General features: G+C 41.4%; 1 protein-coding gene across 9 annotated transcripts in view; it reads left to right on the top strand.

Annotated features, from left to right (window-relative positions):
• Window positions 1-20481, top strand: part of ST7 (suppression of tumorigenicity 7) — a 135585-nt gene that overhangs the window by 63192 nt on the left and 51912 nt on the right. For 5 of the 9 annotated variants that reach the window (XM_042815680.1, XM_042815678.1, XM_042815677.1 and 2 more), the window contains exon 2: window positions 14600-14682. In XM_042815680.1, the coding sequence (XP_042671614.1) occupies window positions 14605-14682 (78 nt within the window). In that variant the 5' untranslated portion in view covers window positions 14600-14604. The other 4 variants (XM_042815676.1, XM_042815675.1, XM_042815673.1 and 1 more) reach the window with 4 other exon arrangements.

Here is a 20481-nt window from a genome sequence, read left to right as displayed (position 1 = left end):
ATTAATTACAGGTGGGAAGCTAAATCATGCGGTTGAAAATCCTCCCCTTGGAGTCCATCTTAAGCAAAATTTAGTGAGGAAGCTGTCTTGAGTCTGAGGCTCAGTATGAAAGACAGAAGTGGGGAAAAGGGGAAGGAGAGCTGAAGGAAGAATAACAAATAGAAGTGACTTTTTTGTTTGTTTGTTTTTCTGAAGTATATTCCAACAGTTATTTTGTCATATTAAGTAGATCAAGAATCAAGCCGTACTGTTCTACTCCTTGAATCATAGTCGGATAAAAGTTAGGTACGGTGCATCAGATGTAAAGTGTAACTTGAAACAAAGCATTGAATTTTGCCTCTGCCATCCCAGCACAGACCACCTTCATCTCAACCATCCCCTGGATGAAAGGTGTTGTGTGCTGGTTGAAATGCAAGGGAGCAGAATTAGACCTTCAGCACTGACCTGTTTTTAACCCCATCTCAGTTCATCTTTTTGAAGAAGAAAACCTTTTAAAATATATGGTGAAAGAGGGAATGCCTGTGTTTGGACAGGGCTCTGGTGCTGTGGTTTGGGGGTCATGGCACCACAAGCCGCAGCCACAAGACAGGGTGCCCCACGCTATACTTCTTGCTGGATTTTGGGTGAATCAGCCCTGCCTAATGGCTCTTGTCTGATTGGACTGTTCAATCCTTCTCTAGGCTAGGCAGATAGCACTGGCATAGCACCCAGCATTGCAGAAACTGATGGTGGATTCTATTCATGCGATTGAGCTGTTGCAGTGAAACAAATTCCATTTCTTGAACAAGATTATTTTCCTTCAAGGTCAAAGGAACTATTTAATTCGTCCCTTAAATAAAGTAAGCCATGGTATTTCTTGTTCATGCTTCTTTCTGTGTCCAATCTGTCTGCTCATCAGCTGCTTTCTTGTAATGCGTTTCCCAACTTTTTGGTTGAACTGTGGGGAAATTTGATTTTAGGAAAAGTTTTCAAAAGGATTTACTGAGAAAAATAAACTGTTCGATGTCATCAGGGACTTTGACTGGAGTTTATGCCCACTGGCATTAGATATGCATTTGGCCCATCGCTGTTCACCTTGTGATGCAGTTGCATAAGTGGCTGAATTCTGCAGAAACAGGTGCTGCTACCTGTCCTGGCAGAAAGGACATAGGCAGATGTTTTGCATTTCCAGATCCTACTCCATTCTGAGACCATTTCAGTGCATGCTGATGGGATATCTGCCTGTTTTTTTTAAATGACATTGCAGGTGGAAATTAAATTGGGCCAGATGGCAGCCAGGGTGGATAATCTAAAGCTCGAAGAGGAAGAAGCTGCCATAGAGGCAATCAAATTGGCGTATGCTGCAGAAATGGAGTCAAGAAGCTTTGAAGCTGGACAGTGTGGAAGAATATGAGAATGGCTTTTTGAGCTGGAGTTGGTGTGCTGAGGAGTCAGCTCACACATCACCACAGTTCAGTCCTCGGCGTCTGTGTTGCTGCCTGAGCTACCCTGGGTCGCTTGAGAGCACTTCAGAGCATGCAAATGCTGGCCTGCAGCAAGAAATCTTATTTAGCCCATCTGCAAGCAAAGCCTCTGTGCTTTCCCTGTCAGCTGCATGAAGGGTCTTGGAGATAAACATTTTGAAGAAAGGGAGTACAGCAGTGGTGGAAAAGCGTCTGTCTGCTCAGGGCAAAACTGGGGAAGAAGCTGTGTCTACACAGAGACAGCAGAGGCTGCTACTGAAGAATCCAGGCTTGTTTCGTGTCTCAGTTTTTTTCTTTTTTTCTTGCTCGTTCAGTTTCGTGGCCCAGGCTTGAGAAGAAGTAGTGATGCTCCTCACGAATGAAGCATGGCACAGAGTGGTCGCTCCCCATGGCAGCCCAGTGAGGAGGCCTTGCCCCAGCTGCTCTGGGCCAGGTGCCTGCAGCTCAGCAGGGCCTGCTGCCATTGCTTGTTCACGTTTCTGTGCTGCCTGTTTACCTGTAGCTTTGCCTCAGCAATGCTTACCCAGAACAACTTTCTCTGGGTTATTCACCTGCGTTTCCAAACTCGTTGGTATGTGGAAGCCATCTGCTGTGTGCTCGTTCCGTGGCATTTCAGATCTGACGTGTGCCCACGCACTGGCATTCTCTCACAGCACTGACAGCAGCAGAACAGGCAGACAGTGCTGAGAGTGCGCTGTACTTCTAGACAGTGTCCTGTTGCCTTCCCTTTTTGCTTTGCCTCGCTGCATCCATTCCTCTCCACAAAGTGCAATGTTAAAAATACTAAAAATACTATTTTTTTTTTAAACCAGTAAGAGCAGCATACTGAGAACCCTAATGAAACCATTGGAAGAATCCTCATGGATTCCAAGCTGTGGTTTAAAACAAGCTAATTTATGAAGATCTACCTGTGTGACAGTATTGAACTAACTTGGAAAACAGTTTAAAACCATTCCCTTGAAGGGAAGGCACCGCTCTGCAGAAGTCTAAAAACATGTTATAAGATTCCCACCCCGAGAGGTGCATTTCCCCACAAAACCGTGTTTATAATTACCAGATAATTAAAAAAAAAAAAAAAAAAAAGGAAATTTTTTTTTTTTTTTATCCCCAAATTAAACATCCTCAGGGCATTGGCCTTTAATGGGGGAAAAAAAGTGAGTTTTGAAAAGCAGGTTTTTTCTTGTGTTATACTTGTAAATACTTTTGGGAAAGGATTAATGTAATAATTATTTACTGGTGTATTCATGCAGAAATCAACAAATCTTTCCCCATTGCATATCAGCAAAATACATTTTTAATACAGCTCTAAAATGTAGCATCTCTTGATGCCATCTCAGGCTCGCAGACCTATTGGCATCTCTCACTTCTGGCTTCTGCTGCCGGCACTCCCTCAGTGCGTGGCTTTGCTGAGCTGTGTTCAGGCATCGCTCTTGCCTCTTGTCTCCCCTACCTGTTTCCTTCAGGTAACAATGTCTTAACATGCTCAGGTGGTTTTCCCTGCCTTCCTGGGCTGATGATGTTTCTTCCTGAGTTTCAGATGGGATCTTTGCTCAGTGGTAACTCTTCGGTATTAAGTAAAATATTGATTGCATAACATAAAGAAGGAGCTCTTCAAGAATCCATTCCTTAAGAATGTGGCTGGAACTTAAACTATTTTCTTTTTAAAAAAGTAATAAAGGAAATAGATGGTAACCATTTTTGGGGAGATCCAAAGCCAACATAGTAAGCTATCTGTAGCATTCACTTTTTCTGCTCACGGGAGTTTTTAAGGCTGCAAAGCTATGTTATTTTTTTGTTTTTATACCTCTCTGGAGCTTTACTTCATCATCCATCCCCTATATATAATGCTAGCTGGCAAGTCTGCCTCATTGACTACTGTAGCGCTGACTACCGTGCTGTTCTGAGACAAGTGGACCAAGATCAGCTCTGCTGGAAAGCACTAAATGAAATACCTTTCTTTGAATGTAATCTTCTGTAACGCCTTCTTGATTCGGAGAAGGTCTGAGTGATTTACTTTACCAGCATTTTAGGAAGCTACTCCATGGAAGCAACAGGGAAAACAGCAAAAGAGAACTTCTGATTCACAAAATGTTACTGAAGTTCTTTTCCAAGGCACTTGCATGGAAACTGAGCCCCAAAACACTGCATTCAGAGATTCACAAACAAGTCAGTTGTGAATAGGAGGCAGAACCTGAAATTTATTGCAAATTCTGTCTTGTTCTGTTATCATACATATTCCAGTGTTCATCTCTCTAATGGGTACTTCCAGTCAGAAAGTCAGTGGCCCTTCCCTTGGTGGTATTTTTGTTCTTTGAACAGTGAGCAGTAAGGGGTTTTTGAGTGTCCCAACTCCAAGCACTTAAACAGACTTACTCTGCTTTTGTGCCAAGTGGCATTTTGGAAAGTGTTAAGGAGTCTCCCACAATAATTTTTGTTCCCTCTTTGAGTGTTCTATAGGATACATTACTTTGGATGTATTACTGTACTGATTTTGGTATTCTGCCATTCTCAGTGCTTTCTTCTGGGTTTTTCTGATGAAGCCATTGCTCATTTGGACGTGTGCATTCAGAGGGGAATCAGTTGCAAGATCTGCACACTCAGAGACCACTTTCCTATTGCCCACCCTCCAGTGCCAGATGGAAATGGTTCCCAGACACACGTGTAGAGAAAATCAGGGAGTGGAAGTCCCCCAGTTGCTGAATCTTTTTGCTGGAGTCTCCCCACTCCAAGAAAAAGGGAGCTCCAGAAACTTCTACTACTGCATTAGGAAGAAACATTGCAAGTTTTATCTTCAAAGTCAATTGTTCAAAGCTGATCCTTGTATATTAAATTAAAGAAGAGCTGAAAAAAGTGCCAATACAGTGATTATCACAATTAACCACCTGTGTCTGAGGATTAATGTGGCCATGGTTACTAGTCCTACATGAACTAATGTGAACAGAAGAGAAGCAAAGTGGTTGTGACGAAACCAAGCCATTTTTCACTGCCTGTTTTTGTGCATGGCCTTCCCAGGTCACTGAGCACATTGGTCACAGGTTACACAGCCTTCAGCCGTGCTTGGCGATGGGGGCAGGCAGTGGGCTCTCGCTCTGTGCTCAGGCCCCAGGCTGAGATCCCGCAGCAGCTCTCACCTTTCTGACTCACTGCCTGCCCAACCAAAACCATTCTCTGGTTGCAGGCATTCAATTTGAGCTGTCTTGGCCTGATTTTTGAGGAACTCGGAGTTCCCATAACTCATGTCAGAGCCACGGGAATTCCTGACCTGCATCATGAGACCCAGTGTGCGCAGCGAAAGATAACATTGATGGCCAACCATGCTGCAGGTGTGCTCTCCCTTCAGCAAAGCATCTAAACAGAAAATAGCCTGCTAAGCACGAAGAAAAATACTTCTTTTGGCTTCATCTGCTTTCTGCATCTTGGCATCTACTGTTACTTGCAGTTTGATGTGGCATGACATGCCAAATATTTCTGGAGTTATTTTCTAAAATATGTGAGGATGCATTCTTCACCTGCTTGATATCTTCAGGGCAATACAGACAGGTGAATATATTTGTTTTCACAGGTTGCAGGCTGTAGCTAAACGTGGGAGCTTCCAGACACTGCTGAATGTTTCACATAGGCTTTGAATTTGCAATTTAGAGCCAGTGCAGCATCTGACTGGGACAACTGCAGAGCTGAGAACACAGTGTATAGGAAGCCCTGTGCTGTTTTTATTTATCAAACATCTCATTTATCAAACACACCTTGTTGAGCTAATTCAGTCGTGCCTTTTTCACTTCTGTCTCCACACCAACATAACAGGAAATGAAATTGGAGGAAGAAGCTGTGGATCAGTGGAGGGCTGGGATCAGTGTGCTGGACTCCTGATGCATGCCCAGTGCCTGCAGGGTGCTTTAGCAGCCTTGCTCCTTCTGTGTCCCCTCCGTGTGTGGGAAGAGGCCCACCTCTGAGCAGATCTCATGCTTCTAATGAGAAGAAAGGAAAAGAAGACACTATTGTGTGGAACACAATTTGACAGTTATTTTTAGCCAAGTCATCCACAGCTACTTTCTGGAATTAAAACCATCAGATATTCAGTAAGAAAAACTGTGGGTGTATTGAGCTGCCTTTACTCCTGGGATTTCATCAAAGGCTAAATCAAGTCACATCTTTATTGTTCATGCTAATGACATAATCTAAGCACTGTTTTATTTGTCTCTCAGAAAATGAAGCAAGCTTTAAAACCATGGCCAAAACAGTTCTGTCTGATGTCCCAGACCTCTGGAGGAAGCAGCATTTGAGAAAGACTTGCTGTCTGCAGGGACAGAGGATCTCCTGGCCACCAGCTGATAGTGTTTTAAAGGTCTAACTTAGCACTCTGCTTCCCTGCAGCCCATGTGAGCCCTCACCATCCATTTCCTGTGGTTTTGTCTGGAAGTTGTTTCTCTGGAGCTCATTCTGTCGAAAATTTTTATTATACAAAATTCACCACCAAAGTTGGTCTCCGCATCACCTGGCACCTGAATGCAGATTTCAGTTTTATCTACAGAGTTGCCAGAGCCTTTTATATTTTAATAAGTTTTGGGTGTCCCAAGAGACTGCTAGACGATGGAAATCGTACTGCACTTGTCAAACTCGGTGCTGTGCTTTTTGTGAAAATCCCCAAAAGTGAGGCAAAGAGCTCCAAATTGTCTACTGAACTTGTCTTCTCTTCCGTTTGGTATGAGTATTATGTGAGTCACTCAGCTTGAAGAGTGCTCTGAAAGGGAAAATTGATTATCAGATACAGAACCATAATGAATTGCTTGAAAATTTTCTTTTTGTGCTACACTACCCATGCCATCAGTTATTGGAAACAAATCCCTGCTGCATGTGGAAATTTAAAATAGCTAGGTTAGAGACAAATGGCACGAATGCCCTATTGATTTTGTAAGTAGGAAGCGAAGATCAGTTTTCAGTGACAAAATATTAGCTGTTGTGGATCTCTGGGGAATTTTCATGAAGTTACTGCCTCTAATTACAACATTGTTTTCCAGTTACCTCTGTTCCAAGAAGCACCTTGCTACTTCTTGTGTGCAAAGAGATCGGAATCTTAGAGACTCTTAAAATAGATGTGCTCTATATGGAAGCTGTCAAGGTTAGGATAGTGATGTCAGGAACAGAACATTTCTCCAGAATTTAAAACAAACAAACAATGAAAAAACGTGTCTGAAAGATTCATTACATGTACATTACAACCATGCTTTCTGATTTTTTTTTTCTTTTCCTAGACAGTGTTTTAATGCATAAAAGATGATGATCCTCATCTTTGTGTGCATATGGATGCAACACACAAGTCAGGGTGGAAGATGCACACTGCTGTGTCTGTAGGGTTAGTGCTCATATAGAATTCTGCCCGGTACAAAAGGAGGCTGCAGGGCAGCAGGTGTTCTGTTCATGTGCCTCTCCTTTTAGCATGGGAACACCTACTCTGAGAGTCCCTGAATAATAGGAAGCCAGGGGTTATTTTGGCTTTTGTGGAAGGCCAGTAGCTGGATGTGAAAACTCTTGGCACGATTTGTCTCTCCAGAGTGGATTAGCCTTTGTTATCTACAGCATTTAAATTAGTCACTGTGGCAAACTTTTAGTTAAGGGTGTTCTTAGGCAGCTAATGAACCAAAAGCAAAGAGCCAATGCAGCTGGTTCTTCCCTGGGCGTTGCTACAGGAGAGGACAAAACTTAGGCTGTGAGAGAACTGTGCTAATCCATTAATTGTCTTAAATGACTCTAGTTAATGAGGTTTAGTTAATTGGCTTTTATTTCAATACAGCTTTGAGAGGCTAAAGAACATAGATCTGTGTAACGCCTCAGAAGGAGGGACAGTTAAGGTAAACAGGTAAGTCTGACTTCACAAACAAAAACTGGATATAACCATATCATTTCTGTTATACCAGTGGTAGTTGATGTCTAGAGAAATTTTGAAGTACAGTGTGAATTTGTTTGAATACTTTGTGGTTGGAGTGGAACACCACGAGCTGCCCATGGAGGTGTGCAGAGCCAAAGACACCGTGTAACATTGTGTGGTGAAGGAAATACCCCTTCACAAATCTGAGAGCATTCTTCCACATGCAGTACATCACTTACATAGCAATTAGGACCAGGACTCTTATGCTTTTTGAAATGTTAAAATATGCAGGGGAGGCGTTGGCAGTGTTTCAGATCAGCTGACAAGCAAACTGATTTTAGAAGAATAAAGGTTGAAAATGTTGCAAGAGAATTTAGCTAAGAACCGATGAACAACCAGATGTTACATGCACACATCTCTAAAAATCCAAATATCAGTACTTTTGCACAACGTATCATTCTTCATCCTTCGTGTTTCATTCTTAATTGGTCCAGTTCTTCCCCCAAATTACTGCATTATTAGTAGCAGGAGCTTGCTTTTAGCAGCAGGGCACTGTGCTGGCCATAAAGAAATGCATGGCACAGTTTAATCTCTGGCAGATGGGGGCTGTAAGGTCCCAGGAAATGTTTTCTCCCTCATTTTTCTTTTACTTAAATGTAAATGCTGGGGTTGATTGGTGGTGGCAGTTTTTTTAAACAGAGTTTTTTGCTGCCAATAATTAGCAAATCTTGGTATTCAGTCACCGTGCTCTACAATTAACTGGAGCTGTGTAATTACCTCATGTCACCACTGCATTGTGAATGCAGGAGGAAATGTCCCCCATCCTTTGGCAGGGAAAGCAAATGTAGCAGCTACTTTGCATGATAGTGGCTGCTTCTGTGAAGGAAAGTTGATCTTTTTTTCTTTGTACTTTGTTCTTCCCAAAGGTAAAAAGGTCATGGTCTTAGACAAATGGAACAGCAAAGTACTGTGATGGAGCCTGCCTATCCTATGTTGATTTTAGTATTTAAATTCATACCAGAGAATGGTTTTGGGGGGTCGGTATATTGGGTCCTGTATCTGTGCGTAGCCTGGGGGAAAGTGCATCAGCTATTATTAGCAGCTGCTGAAGCACTGATGCACCCTGTGGCACTGATGTACTGTGATGTGCTGGGCTCTGGGCTGTGGCCGAGCAGCGATTGCTGCCGCTCCTCCATGGGAGTAGGAAATTCTGGGAAGATACATGAATGGTGACAGCAAACTTGTGACAAGGCTCTGGGTATATTTAATACTGTAGAATAACTTGTTGACAGTACTGCTTCCCAAAATGACCAAAGCTGTTAGCATTGACAGCGTGGTTTCTCTCCAGTGAAAGATACCTCTGATCACAAACCAGAAATAGCTTTTGTTTACACTCGTGTTACATCTGTAATTTCTCATGTGCGTTTTTTGCTTTTGCTGTTCTTGACTCTTCTACCCTTCTTTCTACACGCTATTCAGAGTCCATTAGTTATCTGAAGAAATAGATACCTTTTGGCAAAGCACCATTTATTCTCACCTGGGCTGTGGTCCAGCATTCCCAGAGCAATAGATCACTGGCCATGAGATGAGGCTCCAGATGTCTGAATGTGACTCCTGTTCAGCCTCGTGCCTTTAGGATAAGTGTGGGTGGTTGAACAAAGTGAGTGGCATCTGGATTTCCTCGTGCACAGCACAGAGGTACGGATTGTTCCTGCCTGGAATGGCCACATGTCTGTTTCTGAGTGTCAAAAGTTGTCAAGATTTGAAAACAGACTGACAAAAAAGGTCTTAAAGAAGGAAGTTGCATAGAATTTATGACAACTCAAGTAAAAATAGTCCTCAATTCACCAGATTCTTAAACTTTTGAATGTTCACTTTCTTCAGTCTGAAGAAGTGGGGAAAAAAAAAAAAATGCAATCTTTGTAGCTTTCCCAGGGAAAACCCTGATAAATGGTAAAGGTTTTGTTTGGTTTTTCTTGTCTGTGGTTTTAGGTTAGGGGTTGTTTTTGTAATTTTGTTCTTAAGGCAGTATCCCATGCTAACTTTAAATCTGATGTGGTTTGTAGCTGTGTTGAACTGGAGGCCTTCACAGTATGGAATGCATAATTCTGCATGACCTTAGCATGGTTTCCCATATTGCCGAAATTCTTCTGAGATTCAGCTTGAGCCTTCAAAAAGGTTGTGTATAAATAGTTCAGTTAGTGCAGAGCATGCAGTGTTTCCTACTCAGAGAGGAGGATTTTATACAGGCATTAAAATAACTGAACTTTATGTCACTCTTTACTAACACTCGGATCAGCTCTGCTCTGCTGTGACAGCTCTGGACTGGGGACTCCATCAATCCACATGGGGCCACTGTGAAATAAGCTGGCCACCATGAACGGCAGCTGGAGGGGATTGCTGTAGTGAAAAGCAGCTGAGCTGAAGTGCCCGAGGCCCTCAACAACAGCATCTTCTTAGCTTGTCATCCTGCAGGGGTTGGGCTCCTGGCACTGGCATTAGGAATTCTCATTGTTTTGCATACTAAGCAAATTCTGTGGAGGGGGAGACAGTGAAATTTCTTAGTGATGTGGAAATTGTAGCCGTGATGACGTAAGGACAGCAGTGCACAAGAAGGGCTCTGTGACTGTAAGCTTGTCTGTTTCTCCTGATTATTCGTGCTCATAAACGTTGCTACTGTACTGAGAAACTGTGTCTCACCAAAGAGCATGGAGATTCCAGCACAAAAAGAGCTGTGATTTCATGCATATTTCAATATATTTGGATTTTTTTTCGGCTTGATCTTTAATTCTGAGTCTACAGTGCATCTTCTTATTTCTTCCAAGTCATTGGTGTTTATTTAACTCTTTCAGAATATAACATTCTGTCTAGGTGATGATTTTTCCTCTTAAGTACAACGAATGATGAAGTCTTTTCTTTGCTGTGGCTGTTTGTGTGTATGATTTGTCGTAACACTGCTATTAATTGTTTATTAGCACTCTTCAGGGCAAACAAACTGGTTTCAAGTACAGAAGTAGGTAACAGCATTGCCATTTTTTGTCCTTCTGGGAATAGCCAGTAGTTTGCAATGCTCCCACCCCTAAGGAGATGGCATCAGCTTTAAGAACATTTCAGTCTCCTCTTTTATCAGCCTCAACAGCCTGCTGCTTGAGTGCTTTATTAGCCTGCCTGCCAGGAATTGAATTGGGTCTAAATTCATCTGTGTGAGCGTGCACAGTTAACAATGACATAATAATCCTTCCCTAGATGTTATACAGTAGGATGGAATGATTTGTCAGTGTCATGCAGGCAATGCTGGAAATGTAAAGAGTGCCTTATTCTGAATGAGTCAAGCATGATTAAAATGAAAGCAATAGAGATGGGAAGAAAGGCAGGGGGCTTATTTTTATGGCCAGGAGCCTCTCATGAGCAGGCATGCTTAGTTTGTTTAGACAGTGTTTATAGGTCATGCTGGTTTTCTTTACAGAAACACAGGCCCTACTGTATTCCATCATCTCCACTAACACACCTAAAATAAATCATTCATCATCAAAAGCCAGGAGAAATTGGGATTTAACCATAGATTCGAATGAGTTGACAGTGAAGGCACATCAGGCGTTTGTTAAATATAGGCAAGGTTTTCTTTCTGTATATTAGTTATATGCCTTTTTGATGCTACCAAGGTGCAGATGAAAGCTGTTAATCCGTGCTGAGTAAGTGTGCCATCTTCCCTTCCTGGACACAAACAATTGGCCATAGGATGCATGTTACGAATTCCTAAGGAAAGACAGCCACCTGTGGTGTTCTCCTTGGCTCCTTTGTTCTGCAGTCATCATTTCAGCTCTTGCTTCTCAGAAAATTCTCAGGCTCTTCATTCCTGCTATTTCATTACAGGGAAATAGAGATAAAAAAAACCTGCTATGCAAATTTAGATAGATGGACATTTAGCATTATCTGATGGTATCCAGTTTACAGCAACACATTGGAGGAAGTCTGGGTCCAATGTAGGTGCAGGAAGGGATGTAGAAATTAGGTAGCTAACACAGATAGTGATTTCTTCAGTGTCAGAATACTGTATATGAAAAAATATTCTTTTTCTCTTTTTTTAATAAAGATGCACATAAGATAACCTCAAAAGTGAATTGATTTTTACTTCAGTGATTAACATTACAATAACTAGAACTTGATATATTTCCGTTAAAATGATGACTAGATTCTCACTGACTTCAGCATTAAAAAAGTCTGACCACAAATCCTCCAGTGCTTAGTTTTACTGTTTTGGAAATGTGTTTTATATTAGAAAGTGTTTGCTTTGGTTAATAGTATTTACAGAGGCAGAGGAATGGGGAAGGTGGTTAATAATTGGCAGAAGTTGTTAGTTTCCGTAATGGAACAGAAGATTCTTTTATTAATCAGTGGGAAGAACAGTAAAAGGATTAGAGATACAGGGAAGATAGGAAGCTCTTGTAATTGCGTGTAACTGTAGCAAATGAACAGAGCTGGTCTGGTGAGCAGGGAGTCTGGTCTGTGCAGTCTGAGAGCATCCAGTTTGCACCTGCTCACCTTGCCAGCTCCCAGAATTAAGCTGTAAAAGGGAGCAACTGCAGCAGTGTGAATGGATGCCCCTGTGCAGTAAGCGAAGTAAAGCAGCAGTACTGGTGCAAGCAAAAGATAAATAAAATCCTATCTCCATTCAGATCTGATTGATGTCTATAAATCAGTATAAATCGCTTGCAGCAGATGTGGTGACAGACAAAAACTACCAGCATTCTAGTCACTTCGCTCTACTGATGAGCACCTTGGAGTTTCATTTGTGGGGAAGGCTTTTCCAAATGTGGATGCATTTCTCAAAGTGGTTTTTATTGATGACAGTTGGTAATGATAAGTGAGTATGCTGTCACTGCTTAAGCTATTTTATTCTCTCTGCAACATTTCTTAGTGAAAGAGGTGATAGAAACTTATGGCAAATATCCAATATCTGTATTCATTGCTACCTTTGTGGAATCTTCTGTAACATGACAGATGTAGGTGGCTTCACAGCTTTGGTAAATTTTTGAGGGTTTTGTATTTAATACTCTTGGAAATCAATTTTCTTCCAAGGTACTCTTTCCAGTTTAACTGGAAATATTCCAGTATTCCACGAGCCTATGGGATAGGAACAGAAGTGAAATCCGCTCTGTAAGGACTCCTGCTGCTCAGCTCTCCACATAATGCAGGGTATGCACAGCCATGCTCCTCACAGGGCACTGTCTCCTGGGAATGTCTTGACTTAAGCAGAAGAAACAATTTCACTGGCAGTCTGAAATATCCCTGGGGACACTGACTATGTCTCTGCTTTACATTTGCGCTCCAGAATGAGCAATGTTTCTTCCAAAGGACACGTGGGTCATTTGTAGATGCTGAAGCTATTTTGGTGTTTCTCTTCCTCTTTCTTCATGGATGTTGGGACTGGGATAGGCAGGGACTGCTATTTCAAAGCCGATTTGTATTAGGCCTTAAAAAAAATAATAAGTGGGAACAGGAAAAAAAGCCACGAGATGTATGAAAATCCCAACTGTTGAGCCAGAGCTGGTATAAATCGGTGTAGCTGCATGGCACATGTTAAGAATGGGAACCTTGTGCAGATCTACTCCAGCCAACAATGTAGCACCATTCTCATCTGTGAAAGAAAAGCTAGATGGAATTAAAACCCACAGACTAGACCTTTGGTGTGTGCTTAGTGCTATTCCAGTGAAGCACAATGTGATACATTTTAATAATTTATGGCATCTTCAAGGAAAAGGAAAAAAAAAAAAAAACCTAAAACCAGTAAATAGCTGAAATCCAGGCAAAGCAGCTGATTTGCAGGGTTTCAACCACTTTTAGAAAACAATTTTCTATTTTACTGGTCATGGAAAATTAATTGTATGTTTGATGATTTGTATCATGCTGTTGCTGTCTTCTCCTCATTTTTTGGCTCCGTTTTCATTGATTTCAGCAAGTGTCATTTCTGAAGGGAACAGAATGAGCTGGGGGCCTCCCGCCCACATATCCAACTCTGTCATCATCATTTTTAAATGCCTGTTCAGTAATCTGCTCGAAGCCTTTAAACTTGCCTGCTTACTGTTGTTTGTTCTCTCCTCAGTCACAGATGCAAGGGTATTTTGCCTGCACACACACACATACGCATACAAATATGTATATATGAATGTACACATGTGAATATCTGAGAAGTACTTCAGGATTGGTTAAGGGTAAGACTGAGTGAGGTTTTTCACAGATGATGCTCTAACCTCCTATGTAGTTTAATGGACAGCACTTTCATTCATAGAAGATGGGAGCGATGAACTGATGGGTAGTTGAAAAGTTTTCTTAATACATCTGGGATTTAGCAAAAGAACTCTAATGCTCTCTAGCAGCTGTAAGAGTATCCTAAAACTAATAAAAGATTATGTTATTTTCTTAAACCCATCGGGATTTTCCATGAGGGGCTGAGCAAGACTACCTGATGATTCTCTCAGCAGCTTCCAAAATGACTTAAAAAGTTGCTTGAATTTCTGGGAACGCGTACAAATGGATTTGTTATTCCTTGCAGCTCGTTGGGCTTTGCTTCTGCTTTGGATTTCAGATTATCTGTATAGTTATCCTGGGTTGGTTTGTTTGTCGATTGCTTTTGTTTGTTAGTTTTGGTGGTGGTGCTGGTGGTTTTTTTCATAATGGTATCAAAAGATCTGCTGGGTCTTTTCATAACCTGTTTTATGCACTTATTCGCTATTGCTGTACCATTTGAGTGGTCCACAAATATTAATACAGAGGAATGGGTTAGGGAAATGCTGTTATCTCCTATTTTCCAAGCAAGATAATGAAAGCAAATGGAGGCAATGAAAAGTAAGAGGTTTTAAAAAATCTGTCTTGGTGGTTTCACCAGGATCATGCAGGGTGTTGAAACAAGGTTGAAGGCAGCACACTGACGCCAACCCTGGCATGGATCTCTTCCATGCATCGTGGGGAATCCTGCAGTCAGTGGCAGTGGAAAGCTGACAGGGATGGCAAAGACCCATCTGTGTGTGCAACTGTTTCACACTGCCTTCTGATTGACTCTGCTGTGAAAAGAAAACTCGGCATGTGGCAGTCTAATGTTCAGTCTAATGTTTGCCGTGTTGGGCAGATGAAACAGGATGTTCTTTAAACCTTTTTGTCAGAATTAAACTCATAACTTAATTGGAGTGGGAGAACAGCTGGGAGGAAGAGGAGACACAAAAGGAGAGCATGTCCTGCTCTTGTACTCATGGTTTCCTCTCTTTTTCTTTTTCAGTGAGTATGTTTTTGAACACGTTAACCCCCAAGTTCTATGTTGCCCTGACGGGCACTTCCTCATTAATCTCGGGACTTATTTTGGTAAGTACTGGATATATTAATACTACTTTATCAATGTATTTTATTATCCAGAATGGGATGTTAGACTTTGTGGGTGTCATTATTTTTTTTTTTTTAGACCTTTAATGGGTGCCATATTTTTTTTCTAATCTAACATTTCTGCAGTGCATACATTTAGCACTATTTCTGTGGGGAAAATAAAAGGGGAAAATACTTAATCACAGTATGCCTTAAAAGAAAAAAAAGCTTGAAGGACACTGTGTCCCACTAACAAACAACCCTATAATAAATCAGAACAAGTGCTTATGCAGTAAGCCTTTTTGTTGACAGGTACTACAGAAATAAAGAGAGTGGTGATAAGAGGAATGGGAGAGGCACCATCTCTCTCAGCTTAGCCTGCTCCTTTTAGAAAGCTAAAGCAGGATTTACTAGAGGAAAAGCAAACAGAATGGTAGCAATGAACCTACTTTTAGGGCAGAAATTCAAAGGGATGATTATTTTAGATCTTTACTATTATAATCTTTTTCAATTTATGTCTGCCTATTTGTTTAAAGGTCTAATGAATGTTTTCAAACCCCTTAAAAAAAACCTTCTCCAGAATATAATACCTGAGGGCTTCAGCACACATATTGATATAATGGAACAAATCATTATGCCATCATAGAACAGGAGTACAAAACAAAGCATTTGCTCTGGATTTTGCTCAGTATTTTCAGAGAAACAAACTGAAATTAAAAATAATCTTAACAATCCCTAAGGTGTACTTAGGATATTGTCCTTATATTGGGCCTGGATACTGAGTGCTGCCTTTTAACTGACAGAAGGGAGTGTTATCTTTGCTTTATTTTACTTTGTTCTATCAGCCTTAGGTCCTGTGTCTAAAACCAAGTGCATGCTTTTAAAAACTGCTGGATGAAAGCTGTAGACCTTCTCTCCCCATACCAAACTAGGCTCTTAATTGTAAGACCAGAAGGCCAGTTTTAGGTGTTTCGTTACCGTGGTGGTAAATGGAAAAAGAGAAACATCACCAGGAGCTGGTTAGCATCACTGTGTATCTGCTGACCTCAAAGGATTTCTCACTTACTTCCACGTTATTTATTGTAGATGTAGACAGAGAAATGCCATCCTTGATTCCTAAATGCCAATGAGACTCATCACTTAGATGATTTCAGGTATAAAGCATCAGGTGCACTGCTGCTCTGCCTTGCTCTGGGACTTATTTGTAGCAGAAGGCAATTACTTAATGTTTGTACCTTGGGCATTCATCGAGATTATATGGATTGAACCCCAAAGCACAGGACAGAGCTCTGGAGACATCAGTTGGTTCAGAATGTGAACACTGAAGCTCAGGAGGCAGGCCTATAAGACTTGGGTTCTGTTCAGTGCAGTTCATTTATTCATATGCACAGCAAGAGGATACTGAATGTAAAATTCAGTAATCTCAGTAATCTCACCCAGAAGAAAGAAGGATTCAAGAGGCCAGGTCCCACCAACGAGATGCTGAGGAATGAGGGAAATACGTGGGTTCCACAGGCACAATTTCGTACTTGCTGTTGGATGGTGAAGACAGCTGGAGGAGTCAGCAAGAAAAAAAGAGCCTGTGTCTGTGGAGATAAAGAATCAAACAGGAGCTAAGACCCTAGAGAAAGACTAAATTCTCTGTAACTAAATTCCCTGAGAATAGCATGATTACAGGTGTAGTACACTTTGTGCTGTGGTTGTGAAGGCAACCTCTGAAGAAGGAGCTCAGTAAGAGACTTGTGAGCAAGAAATTTCTAAGTGCGATACTTTGATGGAAAGTACAAGAAACGGGTAGGATGTAGTGATGATACAATGAAGGGGGAAAAGGGCATCTATAGAAGAGATGAAATTGAGTGATCCCTAGCCAGAAAAATTCAGTAAGTGGTGCATGACAAAGTTCTTTATGAGTAAATTAAAGGAGCAGTGAAGTGATAGACGTGTAGACAAAGACAAAGAAAACTAAAAGCCTGTTCTGTGCTGAAAGCCTTTTTCATAGGGCTTTGCTACTGCTGTCAGTTTTTGTCTGATGCTTATATGCCACCATCCTGTACGTGCAAAAGATAAACAGGCCAGGAAGCTGACAGCCAGTAATCAGACTGTAGGGACCAGTGTCTGTGCTGAGGGGAATGTATGGTCTGTAAATTCAGTGCTGGAAACAGAACTCAACTGAGATGGTCATGGAAAGAAGAAAACAGACTGCAACTTGAATAGCCCGGGCATCAGGAAGGACAGCTGGGTAGATGCTGGAATGGTAGTGCTAGCTAGTCACTAGCCCAGTTATGCTTCAGATTTATTACTTCTTCATAATCTTGCTGTTTACCAATGGCCCTGTAACAGACTGAATTGCCCACAGTGCCACCACCCACTTATCTGTCACACAACGCAGCATCTGCAGTTCTAAAGATTCGTAGTCCTGCTGATAGTATAAAATGAAACCCTTCGTAAAATAAACATTCTCTTCACAAATCTACATTGCTAGGGTATCTGTCAGACTACATGTTCTAATATTCCTTGGAATTTTCCACCATATGGGCTGGCTGATTTCTTTCCATTATTGGTTGGCTACAGTTCCTAATCAGAAAGAGAAATCACAGCTCTGCAGGTTCTGAAATGATGGAAAATTCCATCATTTCAGAAGTGTGGCAACTGATGGGAAAGTGAATGCTTTTCCTATTCCATGTTTGGATCATGAAACAATGACTCTACAGAGTTCAGTTTGGGGAATTGCATGCTACGTGACTCCTTTGCAAAACACTTCTGTCTTATTTTGTTTCTTACTTTGTTTTCATTGTTTAGGTAAAAATCTGGCCTAACTGTAAGCAAAGTGATATGGTGCAAGAATTTAAGATCTCTTAACTTTTCTGGATAGCACAGAAAAATAGCACAGAAGTCTTTTCTATTTCAACTCTCTTCCATAATAATTACTTTAGAGCACATAGCTTAAAATGAACAACTTAGCAGATATTTAATTCATCCCTGCACTGTTTTAGATGTTAAAAATAGAAATCAAATTAGGTCCCAAGCTGCAGTTTAAAATATTGCATTAGAAACTTGATTCCACCACAGTTACTTCCAAATCAGTAAAAACTAATTCTGACTCACAGAATACAACATTGCTGTATTATAGCTGGTGTCTTAAGAAAGGCTGAAGTTTTTCACAGGTAGGGCAGCATGAAACACAACTGTTGTCCAGCAAATGCTGCAAGCTGGCACTGTGTTTCTGCATGCCACTGAGGTTTCCCAGGAAGGCTGCATATCTAACATGTTGGCACCGGGGTGAAAGCTGTGTAGCAAAATAATGGTGGCACTTGCATTGCAAACTGATAGAGTCTCAGTTCTGACGAATCACAGCAGCAATGAATCTCAGTCTTGAATGTCAACCAAGAATGCTTTGTTTTTCTACTCCAGGGGTAAATAACCTTTTTCTGCCACACAGTGAGAAACATTCTGCAATAAACTCAACAAATACCAGGTTTTTTGGAGATAAGAATTAGCAAGGCAGTCAACACGGGTAGAGCATGATGCTGAGGCTATACTACCTAGTCTTGAGCAGCTGGGCTGTCTGCTGCAGCCCAAGTGCAGGCACAGTCTATGTGAGTCCCTATCGCAGGTGTGCTAGTGAAGGATGTCTCAAAGAGGACCTAAATTACGCAGAAAGAACCTGTCTTTTATATATATATATATATTTTAGATATTAAACATTCTTCTGCTTGTTTCATTACCTTTGTGTAGTCTGCTGCAGAGAGGCAGAGGTGACTGAGTTCTGGGCATTCCCAGTAATTCCTGAAAGTCTGACAATTGTACAAGGACAGTCTTTGGCAGTTGAAAACTGGCACGTGGTAGTTGTTCTAAGTTTCTGACTTGCTCAGTGGATGCTGACAGGTCAAGAAGGGCAAATTTGTCCATGGGAGAGAGTGCCTAAGAAACTGAAAGTGTTTGCCAGCAGATGAGAAAGGAAAAGTCTGTAGGAGTACAGTCTGTACCTCAGTCTACAGACAAGTAAGTGGAGCCTACCCAGTGCTGAGAGAAATATTACACATAGGCCATATATTTCCAGAGGTGGGTAAAATTTAAGTACAGAGGTATTTTGAATAAGCTGGTTGTTAGCAATGTATGTATCTACTCTTTGATTTAAGGAATCCCAGAACCAGCAGCAGAGGCTAAGAAGATGCTCAACTGATGAATTTCATCCAGAAGGAATAGGGCTGCATTGCCTTCAAAACTGCCATTGAGGACACTAAGGGCATGGTCAGAGGCAAATTTTTTCTTAGAATCAGGTTGGATAGGACTGTAGGATCTGTGTGTGTCAACTGGCTATCCCTAGCAGCTCAATAAACAGAATTTAAATAAACAGCCAAGAGGCTTTCTTTGTCCAAGAGCATTGTATAGTCACATCCATATGGATGAACACTCTTGCCTACCAAAACAGGGATCTTTCCTTTACTGTCTACTGGAAACAGCCCCTGGGCTGTGATATCCCTAAAACATGCCCAGTCATTGTCTGGGAGAGTTGGCACAGTCTGGGCAGTGTGCTAAAAAGCAGCTTGGATGACTGAGCCAGTCAAGCATGTGCTGCTCTCCCATCTTTTTTATCTGAGAGGCTTCACCATTGAATCTTCTGCTATCATTATCCTATTCCTCGAGGGAGTAAGCCTCAGTTAGATCCATTAGATTGGTTGTTACCAGCCCTCAGATTACAAGAGTATTCCAGCCCTTACTCCTCGGAGACATAGATGCCTAATTAGAAGTCTGAATGAGAACTCTGAGCTGTGGAAGTTGCCTGCAAGGGAACTTCCTACTGTTTTGGTTGAAGACTCAGTACACACTCTGGGTGAGGACTACAGAGAGTATTTGCTGTATAAGAGAGGACTCCTGTCTTGGATATGATAAACAGGAAAGCATAATTCATATCACTGATAGACATCGCTATTTAGTCCAGTGAGAACAGCCATCAAAAACATCCCTTGCGAATTGATGCATTTCTGGTGGAGTATCTGGTCTGAAAAATGAGGCAGGAAGATCTGATAAGCCAAGTGATGCAGAATATGTTTGTTGTTACACAGAGAGATAAAGCAATCTGGGATTGCCTCCATGTGAGAGCAGAGATATGAAAGAGAATAGGTTTTTTTCGTAGTGCAGGGAGAAAAAAGTACTTGCATAGAGAAGCAAAGGCAAAAAAAAGTCCATAATAAGTATCTAAAATGCATTGAGACTTATGAGTGATTAGCCAATTCCTATTTTACTTAAATATCTCTGTTAACTACCAGCTGTTTTTTCATAGCCATGCACTTCTAGAAATCATTACAGCTTTCCAAGATCAAATATTCTTACATTAGGTATGATCTCTACCAGAATCAAAAACAAACTCTAGATTTGGATTTCTAAACACACAAACCTGGAAATGCTCAGAACAAGATTTTAACTTGGCCTTTGTGAAGGCTTCAAAGACCCCTTGGGAGTCCAGAGATATTTGACCCTGTTCTGATTTGAAGGTATATGTATGTATATGAGAGAAATGTATGATGGAATCACAAAAGAGTTTGGTTCAAAGGGACTTTAAAGGTCATCTAGTTCCAAGGCCCTGCCATGGGCAGGGGCACCTTTCACCACCAGTACCTTTTGCTGAAGGGACCACCTTTGCTTTCAGAGGCAGTTTTTCTCCCCACTTTCCTCTCTGATCCAGATCTCTTTCTGTGGATAAGTAATCCTTGTAGTTAGCTATTATTATGCCAGATGATCTCTCATCTGTCTGTCAGCAGCTTGTTGGATTCGCATTGCTTTTAAACTGGCTGGTATAGC

Source organism: Centrocercus urophasianus, unplaced genomic scaffold (genome assembly GCF_019232065.1).
Source record: "Centrocercus urophasianus isolate 14NV4802_14NV808 unplaced genomic scaffold, USGS_Curo_1.0 seq_15, whole genome shotgun sequence".
In the NCBI taxonomy this organism is placed as follows: Eukaryota; Metazoa; Chordata; class Aves; order Galliformes; family Phasianidae; genus Centrocercus; species Centrocercus urophasianus.
This window is presented reverse-complemented; position numbering and strand designations above follow the sequence as displayed.